Source organism: Myotis nattereri (genome assembly GCF_964212035.1).
Source record: "Myotis nattereri genome assembly, chromosome: 11".
NCBI lineage: Eukaryota > Metazoa > Chordata > Mammalia > Chiroptera > Vespertilionidae > Myotis > Myotis nattereri.
The window spans coordinates 30,423,588-30,435,513 of record NC_138086.1 but is presented as its reverse complement, the minus strand read 5'-3'; the positions used below and the strand labels follow the sequence as shown (position 1 = coordinate 30,435,513).

The 11,926-nt window shown below is 43.3% G+C and overlaps 1 protein-coding gene across 2 annotated transcripts in view; it reads left to right on the top strand.

Moving 5' to 3' along the window:
- The first annotated feature begins 3,224 nt into the window (after positions 1-3,224).
- SLC37A3 (solute carrier family 37 member 3) overlaps positions 3,225-11,926 on the top strand; it is a 44,882-nt gene continuing 36,180 nt past the window's right edge. Inside the window, exons 1-2 of one of the 2 annotated variants that reach the window (XM_081102477.1) lie at positions 3,225-3,359; positions 11,553-11,714. In XM_081102477.1, the coding sequence (XP_080958603.1) occupies positions 11,626-11,714 (89 nt within the window). In that variant the 5' untranslated portion in view covers positions 3,225-3,359; positions 11,553-11,625. The remainder of the gene's footprint in view (positions 3,360-11,552; positions 11,715-11,926) is intronic. The other variant, XM_081102478.1, reaches the window with a different exon arrangement.

The following is an 11,926-nucleotide window of genomic DNA, read 5'->3' as shown; positions in this document are numbered from 1 at the left end:
GACCCCTGTGAAAGGGTCGTTCGACCGCCACAGGTTGAGAACCGCTGCACTAAGAGAAAGGAGGTGTTCCAAAGAGAAAATTAAAAAACGAAAATAACTTTGCATTTGTACGGAAGAAAGAGCTGAAAAAGCATTTGTTTCTTTCCCTCAAATATTCAACCACAGAACAGAGGTAATTTCTAGGTCTGGGGAAACAGGGTTTACCAGGCCCCGATGCTGGCACAAGAGACAAAGCCGGGGTGAATTTTCCTTAATTTTCCCCCTGCAGAGCCTGGGAGGGTCGCTGGTTCTCAGACCATAGGATTAGATTTTCTCCCCTGTGGAGAAGGTAACATTTGGCAGTTAAGCCGTGTAGGTACAATATGCAAAACAGAGGCATCCTGTTTATAAAATATTTAAATTGGTATAGTGTTTTCAAACCGTGGGCTGAGACCTAGTCCCGAGTCCTGAAATCAGTTTTAGTGGGTTGCAACCAGCATTTTTACAGAAGAGGTTCGCAAAAAAAATTCCAGAATGTATCTCACGTAATCAGGCTCAGGATTGTTCTGTGAAATGTTCGGGTCAGTTGCAGACCTGCCTGTATCTAGGGGGGCGGGGGAGGGGGGTGAGGGAAAATGCATTTCTTCCTGTGGCTGAGGTCTAGAGAGATTGAGAAGCCCTGCAACAGAGGACAATTTATTCAATATCCAACAGCACCTTTCCCCCACGATTCCTTCAGATGATCTTTAAAATATGATTTATTTTGCTCCGAATTCCACTTACAGATAAATTGCGGGGAACTGCTCCTTTGAATAAAATAACCCCAATGCTGGCAGGTAGAGCAAGAAAACAAAAGACCCTGCCACAGGCTGCTGCAGCCGACTGCTGAGAGCCATGGTCATAGGTATGTGACTAGGAAATGAAATGTTCCTAGTCAAGACCCACCGCAAATGTATGGGCAGGGGGCAGGAAAGAAAGCCCATTAAATGTCAATGTCAATGAGGTTAGCCATCAAATGTTTTCTTCTCCCGGTAATGCTTACTGTTAAAGAAAAGAAAAAAAAGTCAGCGGATTCAGACCGACTACTTGGAGAACATCTAGAGTAACATCAAATGGTGGTAAAATGTCCAGATGGTTATGGAAGCCAAGGAGAGATTCGGCCTCTCCCTACTCCGACCTTCTCCCTCAGTATGACTATCAGTGCAAAGAGCATAGCTTGGGCCACGGGGAAAAGGCTTTCTGGATGGTGGTGGCAGCCAGGTTATATACTTACTTTATATACACGCATATACGTATATACACATGTATTTCACAATTTATACATTTTACCATTTTAACCATTTTAAGGGTATCATTCTGCCCTAGCCAGTATGGTTCAGTGGATAGAGCATCAGCCCGCAGACTGAAGGGTCCTGGGTTCGATTCCGGTCAAGGGCACGTACCTCAGTTGCAGACTCGATCTGGACCCTGGTCAGGGTGCTGGCAGGAGGCAACCACTTGATGTTTCTCTCTCACATCGATGTTTCTCTCTCTCTGTCTGTCCCCCTCCCACTCTCTCTAAAAATCAATGGAAAAATATCCTCGGGTGAGGATTAACAACAACAAATTAATTAATTAACTGTACCTTTCAATAATAACACATATATTCACATTTTTGTGCAATCACCACCACCATCCATCTCCAGAACTTTTTCATTACCCCCAAAAGAAACTCTATATCCATTAAACAGTAATCCCATTTTCCCTTCCTCCCAGCCCCTGGTAACCACTATTCTACTTTTTGTTCCTATGAATTTGATTACTCTAGGTACCGCACATAAATGGACTCAAACAATATTTGTTTTTGTGTGTGGCTTATTTCACTTAGCATAATGTTTTCAAAGTTCACCCATGTTGTAGCATGTATCAGAATTTTATTCATTTTTTAAGTGTGTGAGTAATATTCTACTATGTATTTTTTAAAAATAAAAGTGAAACCTTCGGCTGGTTTATTGTTGCTCACGCTGATACCACATTTCCCCCAGATACACCCTTAGGTGACTAGAAACAAAACTACTACTGCATTGCACACATTCCCTTCCTCCCTTTTCTTTCAAAATTTCTTTCTGCGTATGTTTAAAATACATGTACAGTATATATTTATAATGGCTAAATAACCTGTGGCTAGTCTCACAGCTCAGGAATGTTTCCTCCAGGACCTGGCAACCATCTTTGAAATGCAAACAACCAGGAAGATAGTGTCCCTAATACCCAGTTCCTGTGTAAGGGTAGGAGCCTACCTTTTTTTTAAGGGATTATAATTTTATTAAATCATCTGCAAACCAGATGGGCTGCCCAAAATGGCATCAGCTTAACAGCCTAACGTTTGTGGGCACCTTGCTCCAATCGGCAAGACTATCTCCTGTCCTAAAGGTATGGAAATTTATTTCTCCTCTGGTTAAGCCAACACAGGTTTTGTCTCCCCAGTTTCCCTGATAAAGTTAGGATGTGTGATCTTGTCACATCCTCTCATTTGAGAGTATGCTTTTTGGTGGGTTATCCTGGCTTGGCTATATAAAGGGGAGATTCCTTCCGTCTTTGCAATCTCAGTGCATTGCTTGTAAAGTGCATCGCATTCTGGATTAAAGTTTATTTAATAATACAACGGTTTCCTAGTCTATTACTTTTGTGGAAAGACTTCTGGGTTGGGAGTTTTTTGTTTTTTCCTCCTAATTATATTTCCCCAATAGTTTGAAAGCAGCCCAGGAGGACAGAGATCCTTGTTCAAAGGTAAGTGTTGTAAGACCTTTAATTTTTGCTTGAGGCCTCCAGGACCAGAACATTCATTTATTTGAGTAGGTGGGGTACAACATAGAACAGTGAATGATACTGGTAGACTATGGGCAACTGTATTTAAACAATCTAAAGCTTATGCCTTCGTGGCAGGTTAGTAGCACCCTTAGCAACACGTTGCTTTCTATAAAAAGAAAGAGCGATAAAGCTTTTTGAAAAAAAGGTGATGTATACATCATATCAAATTATATGTTCTCTCTCCTTCACTGCTTTTTTCCCTAACATTCCTGGACCATATACTGCTCCCCCGACCGCCGCCCCCGCTGCGCCCCGCCCCAACCCCCTGTCCCAGCTCCGCCCAGCAGCGGGGTCCACAGAGACCTCCGCAGCCGCTAGGAGCAGCCCCCGCCAACCCAGTCCCCCCCGGCCTTCGCGGTCAGACTACAACTCCCAACATGCCACGGGGACCGCGCGGGTCACGTGGGCGCCCGGAAACCCTGGCCGCAGCGCTGAGGGTGAGGTGGCGGCGGAGGCGGGCAGCGGGCAACGGGACCAAGCGGAGTGAGCGGAGCAGCTGGTCGGAGAGCAGCGATTACTGCAGGTCTCGGGTGCGCGAGCCGCGGCCGCGGGGCGCAGTCCTAGAAGGGGCCGACGGCGGGGTGGGGGCGCCGCACGGGAGGGCAGGTCCCAGGGGTTTCCAGGAGTCGGGAGGGCGAGGCGGAGATGCCGAGGGTGGCGGCCGGTGGGTGTGGCGCCGCGGGGCGGCCGCGCGCTCCTTCCACCCGGTGCCTGGCTCCTCGGGCCCCCTCCTCCCCCGGTGCTGCGGGCCTGGCGGGGCGGGCGAGGGCGGCAGCTGGAGGTCCGGGAGGCCCGAGGGCCGCGCGGCGGGGCTCCCGTGCGCCTCGCACTTTGCCGGGTGAAGGTGTCCTTTCCAGGCGGGAAGGGGAAGCGTTTGGGAAGGGTGTGCAGAGGCCGAAGAGGGAGGGGGGTGTTAGTGGGGACCCGGGTTTTGTTTCTCGGTGACATGGTCTCAGTCCAGGAATTGGGTCGAGTTACGCATTCGCCATTCCCTCGGTGCTCTTATTTGCAGATGTGGTCTGTTTATTCTCACTTTTGACAAGAGGACAATGGGAATGTGTCCACGAGGCTTTCTGAAATAGGAGATTGTGGGTGATGTCACGGCAGCTTTTACTGAAACGTTTATAGGGGGGAGAATATGTTCCTGGGATGAGCAGAATCTCATTCTTAATTCCAACCTTCTTTCTTCCATGTCTTGGTACTTGAATTATTTCTTTCCCATTCGTTGGCTGATTGCTGTGTGTCCGACTCTGTCAGTCTCTGTACTAGGGACTCTCTATAATTATCTCATGTGGTCTTTTTTTCTTTTCTTTTTTCATGTGATCTTTATTTTTAATATATTTTATTGATTTTTTTACAGAGAGGAAGGGAGAGGGATAGAGAGTTAGAAACATCGATCAGCTGCCTCCTGCACACTTTCCACTGCGGATGTGCCCACAACCAAGGTACATGCCCTTGCCCGGAATCGAACCCGGGACCCTTGAGTCCGCAGGCCGACGCTCTATCCACTGAGCCACACTGGTCAGGGCTTTCATGTGATCTTTAAATGAGAAATTTGAGGCTCAAAGAATTCAACTAGGTGGAGGGTCTTGGATTCCAACTCGAACTGTATATGCTTTTGTGTGGGCCACACGTGGCTTCGGGTGACATCATTCTCCTGTTACTTTTTGATTTCCATCAGAAGACCCAGAAGCAGCACTTTAAAAGTAAAGTCAGGGCAATATTTGTTGCTCTCTAGCTGTTAGGATCAAGTGTATCACTGAAGGTTTTACTTTGTCTCTATTCATGTGTGATGATGAAATGCCACAGCAACCACCATTAACTAGACTCTAGGAGAGGGAAATCTTGTCTTTGGAATGTGTTCAAAATAGGTGGGAAGAATGTGGTTTGGGGAACCTAGAATAAGATGAGAGAATTTACAGATAACTGCTAGGTATTTTACATTTGTGGTAATGAAACAATTTGAGGAGAGAGAACAGTTACAGGAAGACTTGAGTTTTGAATAAAAGGATTTATGTGTTACAGGTAAACGGCTTCAAATGAGATCATGTGGGATAAGAGACACTTGTATAAATGTTGATCACTGGGCTGCTAAATTACAGCATAGGCAGTACCGTCAAAACAGGTGAACTCACCTATCCATGTAATAGTTTTTCACCCACCTCTCTATACTTTGAGTACTTAAAATACTTGTACTTTGCACATGTAAAAACCGAAGTCTAGAAAGGGAACTAACTGCTCATCTAGTGTCCTCATTTAAGAGTAGTGTGTAAGAGAACCACTGTTACTAATAAGGTGTATTTTCCCCCCCCCATCCTGGATTTATATGTTTTAAGTTTAAGGTGAGATATGTTATATTTTAACGTTTTCCTCGTATACAGTATAACCTAGGGGCTAGGGTCAGGTCTGGGTTTGATTATTCGCATCATCTTTTGAGAGAAAGATTACTTTCTAAACTGTTTCCTCGTCTGTGAGATGTTATGAGAACTAAATGCATGAATGCATGGCAAGTACCTAGGACAGTGCCTGGCACTTTGAAAGCCTTCAGTGTTGGCCCTCAGTCAAAGAATCATTCATGCAAAAACATCTTTACTGATCGTTCTAAATGTCCTGCTAGGTGCTGGGGATATAGCCTCCGGCTTAAGACAGATAAGGCCACTGCTTTTATAGAACTTACAGATGAACAATAAAGGGGTAAACAATTAAACCAGGTAATTAGATTGGGAGAAATGTTATGAAGGGAAGAAACAATGAGATGAGACAGGTAGTAGTAACTGAGGGAAACCATTTTTAAAAAAATATTTTATTGATTTTTTACGGAGAGGAAGGGAGAGGGATAGAGAGTTAGAAACATGGATGAGAGAGAAACATTGATCAGCTGCCACATGCCCTTGACCAGAATCAAACCTGGGACCCTTCAGTCCGAAGGTCAACGCTCTATCCACTGAGCCAAACCGGTCAGGGCCATTTTTTTTCTTTTTTGATGAAAGTTCAACTATTTTGAAAATTGATTTTTAGAGAGAGCGGAAGGGGAAGGGAGAGTGAGAGGGAAACATCAATCTGCTGCTTCCTGCATGCCCCCTTGGGGGAGGGGGGAATGGAGCCCACAACCTGGGCATATACCTCGTCCTGGAATTGAACTGGCAACCTTTTGGTGAATGGGAGTCGCCCAGCCCACTGAGTCACATTGGCCCGGGCTGAGGGAGGCCATCTAAAATAGAGTGACCAGGATAGGTCACTCTAGAAGATTACTTTTGAGGACAAGCCAAGAAAAGGAAAGAGCAAGCCATTTGCAAAGAAACAGGAGAAAAACATTTCAGGCCGTGAAACAGCAAATGCAAAGACCCAAAGCAAGAAGGGAGCTTGGTGGGTTTAGGGCCAAGAAAGGGATTAGTGTGGGGAGAGGGAGTGAGTGTGGAGTTAAGGTACTGGTGAGGGTGCAGAGCAAGGTGGGCAAGGAGTAGGAGGGCAGAGGGCAGCACCTCACTGTACACTGGCCAAGGATTGGAATGTCCTGTAGATGGAATGTGGCAACTTTGCAGATGAAGATGTGGATAGACCCCCCCCAACCTCTGATAGGTGAAGGAAAAAATGGAGCAGAATAGTGTGTGTCACATGCCATCTCTGTATGTGTGAATGTGAAGGCCTATGCTGGAATGGGTAGGATGCGGAAGCAAGGGTGACAAGAGCAGGGAGTGAGATGTCACTGTTAGACCCTTTGCTGCCTTTCTTTTTTTTTTTTAACTTTTTAAACTTTTTTTTTTTTTATCCTTTGCTATCTTGTGAACTTTCCACCTAGAGGTTCTGTGCATATAGAACCTATTGAAAACTAATTTAAAAAAAGCCCAATTTCTCAGTCATTGCTTCGGCAGCCCCCTCCTTTATCCTTGGGTTCTTTCTGCCAACCCCAGCTGTCAACTCTACTGCCCCCCACCCCTTAACCTCCCTACTATACAGGCTTGAAGGCCATGGCAAAGAGGTTTGTGTTTTTATCTGAGTCTTGGGAAGCCATCAAAGTGTGTTAAGCAGAGGAATGTCGGCTAACGTATGCTTAAAGATATATTTCTGGCCCATGTGTGGAAAATGATAGTGGGGGCCGGGTAGATGTAGAAACAGTGAAACCCACACAGGAGGCTGTGTGGTTGGCTTGGTGGGGGATATGGTGGTTTATCTTACCGATGACAGTGGGGATGGAGAGAAAAGGTTGGACGGGGTGTATTTTGGAGGTCATAGGGACTGAGCTTAGTAGTGGGTTATATGTGGAAGCTGAGAGAAAAGGAGAAATGAAGGATACGGCCTAGTTACCTTGGGAAATGGAGCAATGGTGACACCGTTTGCTGAAGTGGGGCATACTGGGGGAGGAATCGGTTTGGAGGGAGGATGAAGAAAAATCTGTTTCAGATGCAGGGAGGGGTATCACGTGGTTGGTTGCCGTACCTTCAGGAACCCTGGAGTGTCTGAGCTATAGATCTGGGAGTCATTGACCGAAAGCCCTGGTATTCAATGGAGGAGGAGAGAGAGAGTGTTGGAAGTTTAAAGAGAGAAGTGTGAAATCTCTGTCTTCGAGGTTGAGAAAGCAAAATGATTAGGGAAGTGTAGGCTTGCTGGGCAGTATTGCATGTCCTTTGAGGTTTGTGGTTTTGAATCTAAAAAGTGAAACCAGCCGGAATGTGTGATTTTCCTCTGGCAGAACTCAACTGCTTGAGCGCAGGGAAGGAGGACAGGGGCAAGCAAGAAAAAGAGAGTCCCGTAGGGAGATAGTTCCGATTCTAAGTTGGTGAAGAAGGAGATGAGGACAAGAGGAAGGTATTGGGTAATGGAAAGAATGATGAGGTGACCGAATTGGGAGCCTTGCTGAGGTAAGACGGCTGCCGGAGGGGGCAGTATGAAAGAAAGCAGTTTTCTGGAAGGAAAGGGTGTTTGAAATCCAGTTGGGGAGGTGATTCAGTTACTGGCCATAGCAGGGACCAGGTTTGATCATGGGGTACGTTTTCATTGGGTAGAGGCAGAAGTTGGTGGTGAAGAGGACAGGGATGTGATCGAATACCTCCTGGATATTGACAGGAGACCCAGGCGGTGGTGGGAGGAAGCGCAAGGCAGGAACTGTCTGTAGGGACAGGGCCCTGGTGGGAGATCAGACAGTGACAGCTGTCAGCACAGCGGGCAGTAAAGCCCACGGCGTGAGTTTCAAAGAAGTTGGGGTTTCACAAGGAGGAAAAGTGGGTGTGAGAAAAAGATTGCTCCTCCTTGAGAGACCTCAGAGGAAGCAGGGTTATCCAGGGCAGGTGGTAGTTTGCTGTGATATAAGAGTTTATTAACAGCTTATCTAGATTCCTAGAGAGCATGGCAGCTGTTGAGGTTGGGTGAAGACTGAGCCACATGAGATGTATGCTAGATGCTTCAGGTATGTTATCGCCTTTCCTGCCAGTCTTTCCCCTTTCCACTCTGTAATCCCATAGTCTTATTAATACAAGACAACTTTAAATTGTGTTGTTTGGGTTGGAATGGACTGTAAACATCAACAGAAAGTGAAAATTTTAGAAGCTTTTATATTCCAAGGCAATGTTCATAAGGGAAAGATTGCCTTCTATCTGGGCACGTTACATGTGAAGCCATATTTTATTAAGCGTTGATTATACAATATGTCCCATTCTGGAAAATACCTTGTATGAGTGATATGCTAGAACCCAAAACAAGCTTCATTATAAATCAGATGTTAGTGATATGAACTTGCTTTGAAAAGTAAAACATGTTCAGTGATTGTGGATCCTCTATGATGGGAAGGATCTTATTTTTAATAAGGTTTGTGTTTTTTTTTTAAAGATAATTCTTGTTCTGACGTGATAGTTGGTTGTATCAATTGAGTATCTATCTATTCAGTATCCATTGAGAAAATACTAAATGACAACCTACTGTGAATTCAGAAACACTGAAATGAATTTTGATTGGATTAATTATAACAGCATTTATATACACTTGAAAAATTTAGACATCTGTTTATATTTAGAGCAGGAAAGAAAATGGTTTTCAGAAAGTAGGCTGTGCTTGATGGATTCAGATTTGGCAAAAACTCTGTGTGCTTCCCCAGAGCTCATAGATTATTAGAAATCACTTCTGTGATGTCGGGTATAGAAGTGCAAGGTATTATTATAATTACATAGGACCAGATGTTATAGTATTATTCATTTTAAAAGTCATTCTGCCAGTAGCAGGTGAATATTTAAAACCACTTTCTCCATGTACTTATTAAGCCTTTTCTCCCCCATCACTGTAGCCAAGGAAAAGGTGGTTTATTTAGAAAGTAAATCCAGATGGTCCAAAACAGCTTGTTAGTCATTAAAGCTATTAATGTAACTGTACAGCCCTGAAATACACAACCATTATTGCCGAAGCGATGTAATCCTAACTTGTTGGAGTATAAATTTTTGGAATTATTTTCCCTGACAAATTATTGAATTTCATAACCCATAACCTTTCCTGAAATACTCAGCCCAGTGTTTTGAGGTGTGAATGTGTTCAAAGAGCTATTCTTTATAAAGAATGGCTGAAGTTTCCAGATGTCCCACTTGGGTCGCATGTTTAATTTTGGGAGTGGAGATAAATTTAGCAGTAACGCTAATAGCTCTCAGTTTGGTAACTTTCTGGAATTACAGACAGCAGGTTTATTTGTTACATTTTGTAAATGGAATTTTACAGTCTTACTCAACTCATAATTTTGTTAAAAAATTTCAGGACAATGGTTAAATGAAGTTAGTTACATTCTGCTGACGTGGGATTAATCCTGGGCAGATCAGTGACTAAAATAATTATCTTAAACCTTTGCATAAATTGTTTATTTTAGTTTCATAACTATTAGAGATAGGCCATCTGCAATTTATAGAGATTAACTTGTCCAAGGACTCACAGCCAGTAAGTGAAGCAGTTATAATGTTTATCAAGAATGGCCTCTTAGCCAGGTGGCTCAGTTGGTTGGATCGTCAGCCTGTGCTCCAAAGGTTTCAGGTTCAATTCCCGGTCAGGGCACATACCTAGGTTGTGGGTTTGATCCCCAGTCAGGAGCGTATGGGAGACAACTGATTGATCTTTCTCTCTCCCTTCCTCTGTCTAAAAAATCAAAAACATATACTCAGGTGAGGATTAAAAAAAATAAAGAAAGGCCTTTCACCTGGGTCTTGCATCATTTAAAGTTTGGATACGTCACCAAGCTGTGACTAGTGAAAATGGGAGTATAATAGCAGTTATAGGGAGCACAGCCTTGAAAGCAATGCCCTATGATTTGCTAATTTAAGTATTGGGAGCTTTTGAGTTTGTCTCCTACCTTGACTATTATAGTGCATTTCTCATACAAGTCATTTTGTTAATTTAATTTTTCCTAATATGCAGATCAATTATAGGACTTGTTCAATGCTGTTGAATGTTTCCCTCTTGATTATAAAAGTGATATATACAGCCCTAACCGGTTTGGCTCAGTGGATAGAGCGTCAGCCTGCGGACTGAAGGGTCCCAGATTCGATTCCGGTCAAGGGCATGTACCTTGATTGCGGGCACATCCCCAGTAGGGGGTGTGCAGGAGGCAGCTGATCGATGTTTCTCTCTCATTGATGTTTCTAACTCTCTATCCTTCTCCCTTTCTCTCTGTAAAAAATCAATAAACTATAAAATAAAAAAAAGTGATATATACATTTATTGTAGAATTTTTAGGGAAGTATATAGAAAATTAAAATTAATCCTAATCCCACTACTTAAGAAGAACTAGTATATTCCCTACTTATTTGTAAATAGTATGTAAATATGAATGGGGGATAAAAAGGGGACATATGTAATACTTTCAACAGTAAAGAATTATTAAAAAATAGTATGTAAATATGGAGTTCATTATATTTATACTTTTTCATTTGACATTTTCTCATGTTATTAAAAAAGTTAATTCATCATGTTAAATATATGTATTTTTATTTCATAGAGGAAGGGAGAGGGGGAACATCAGTGATGAGAGAGAATCATTGATTGGCTACCTCCTGCACACCCCCTACTGGGGACCAGGCCCACAACCCAGGCATGTGCCCTGACCAGGAATCGAACCGTGACCTCCGGGTTCATAGGTGGACACTCAACCACTGAGCCACGCCGGCGGGACTGTGTCAAAGACTCTTGATGAACTTGGCCAGATTGTCTTCCTGTAATACTGTACTAATTTTCACTTCCATCAACATCATATGAGAGTTCAGAAATCATTGGACATTGAGCTGTATTGGCCACAATCTGTTGTGTTTTTTTAAATTTACTTATCTTTATCGTTGAGAGTATTACAGATGTCCCCTAGGCCACAGTCTGTTTTAACTATGCAAACATTTTCTTGCCTTTATTAGCATTTTTTATATTCCTAGTGAGATATTATTTGGTAAGTTTAATAGCCATTTCATTTCTTCTGAATTGTCTATTCATTTTCTTTGCTCATTTTTTTCTGTTAAAGTGGGTGATTTTCTTATCAGTTTGCATGAGAGTTCTTCCTATTAGGGTGTAACCTTTGGTCAAGGATTCCTTTTTTTTTTTTAGAACTAGCGAACTGCTGTAAAATGTAATTACCCACCTGGTTTTCTGGTGTCAGCTAGCACACATTTTTTTTCTTTCAAGGCCTGGTTATATGCTGACTGGCTATAAGCCTAAGTAATTCAGTGTTGGGATAAACGGAGTAATGTTAATAATGTGTTTTGCCTTTCCAGGAAGAAGAAATGGTGTAAGCCATCCACTATCCAAATTTTAAGGTCAAAGACTGGAAGGAAGATCAGGAAGAACATGGCCTGGCCAAGTGTTTTTCAGAGAGGAACTCTGCTGTCCCAGTTCAGCCATCATCATGTTGTCGTGTTCCTGCTCACCTTCTTCAGGTAAGTGGATTGCTGCAGCTGTTGCTGTTTTTTCCTTTTGAGGGAAATACTTATTCATGGCGAGTTTCTCATGCAGGAACTTGTATGGACTTATCATGAAATAGACTAGTTACTCCTCTTGTACTTCTTGATAGTTCTAATAAAGTAGTTCTTAGGGGCTCTTTTGCCTGTATTTGGCAATGTCTGGAGACATTTTTGGTTGCCATGATATT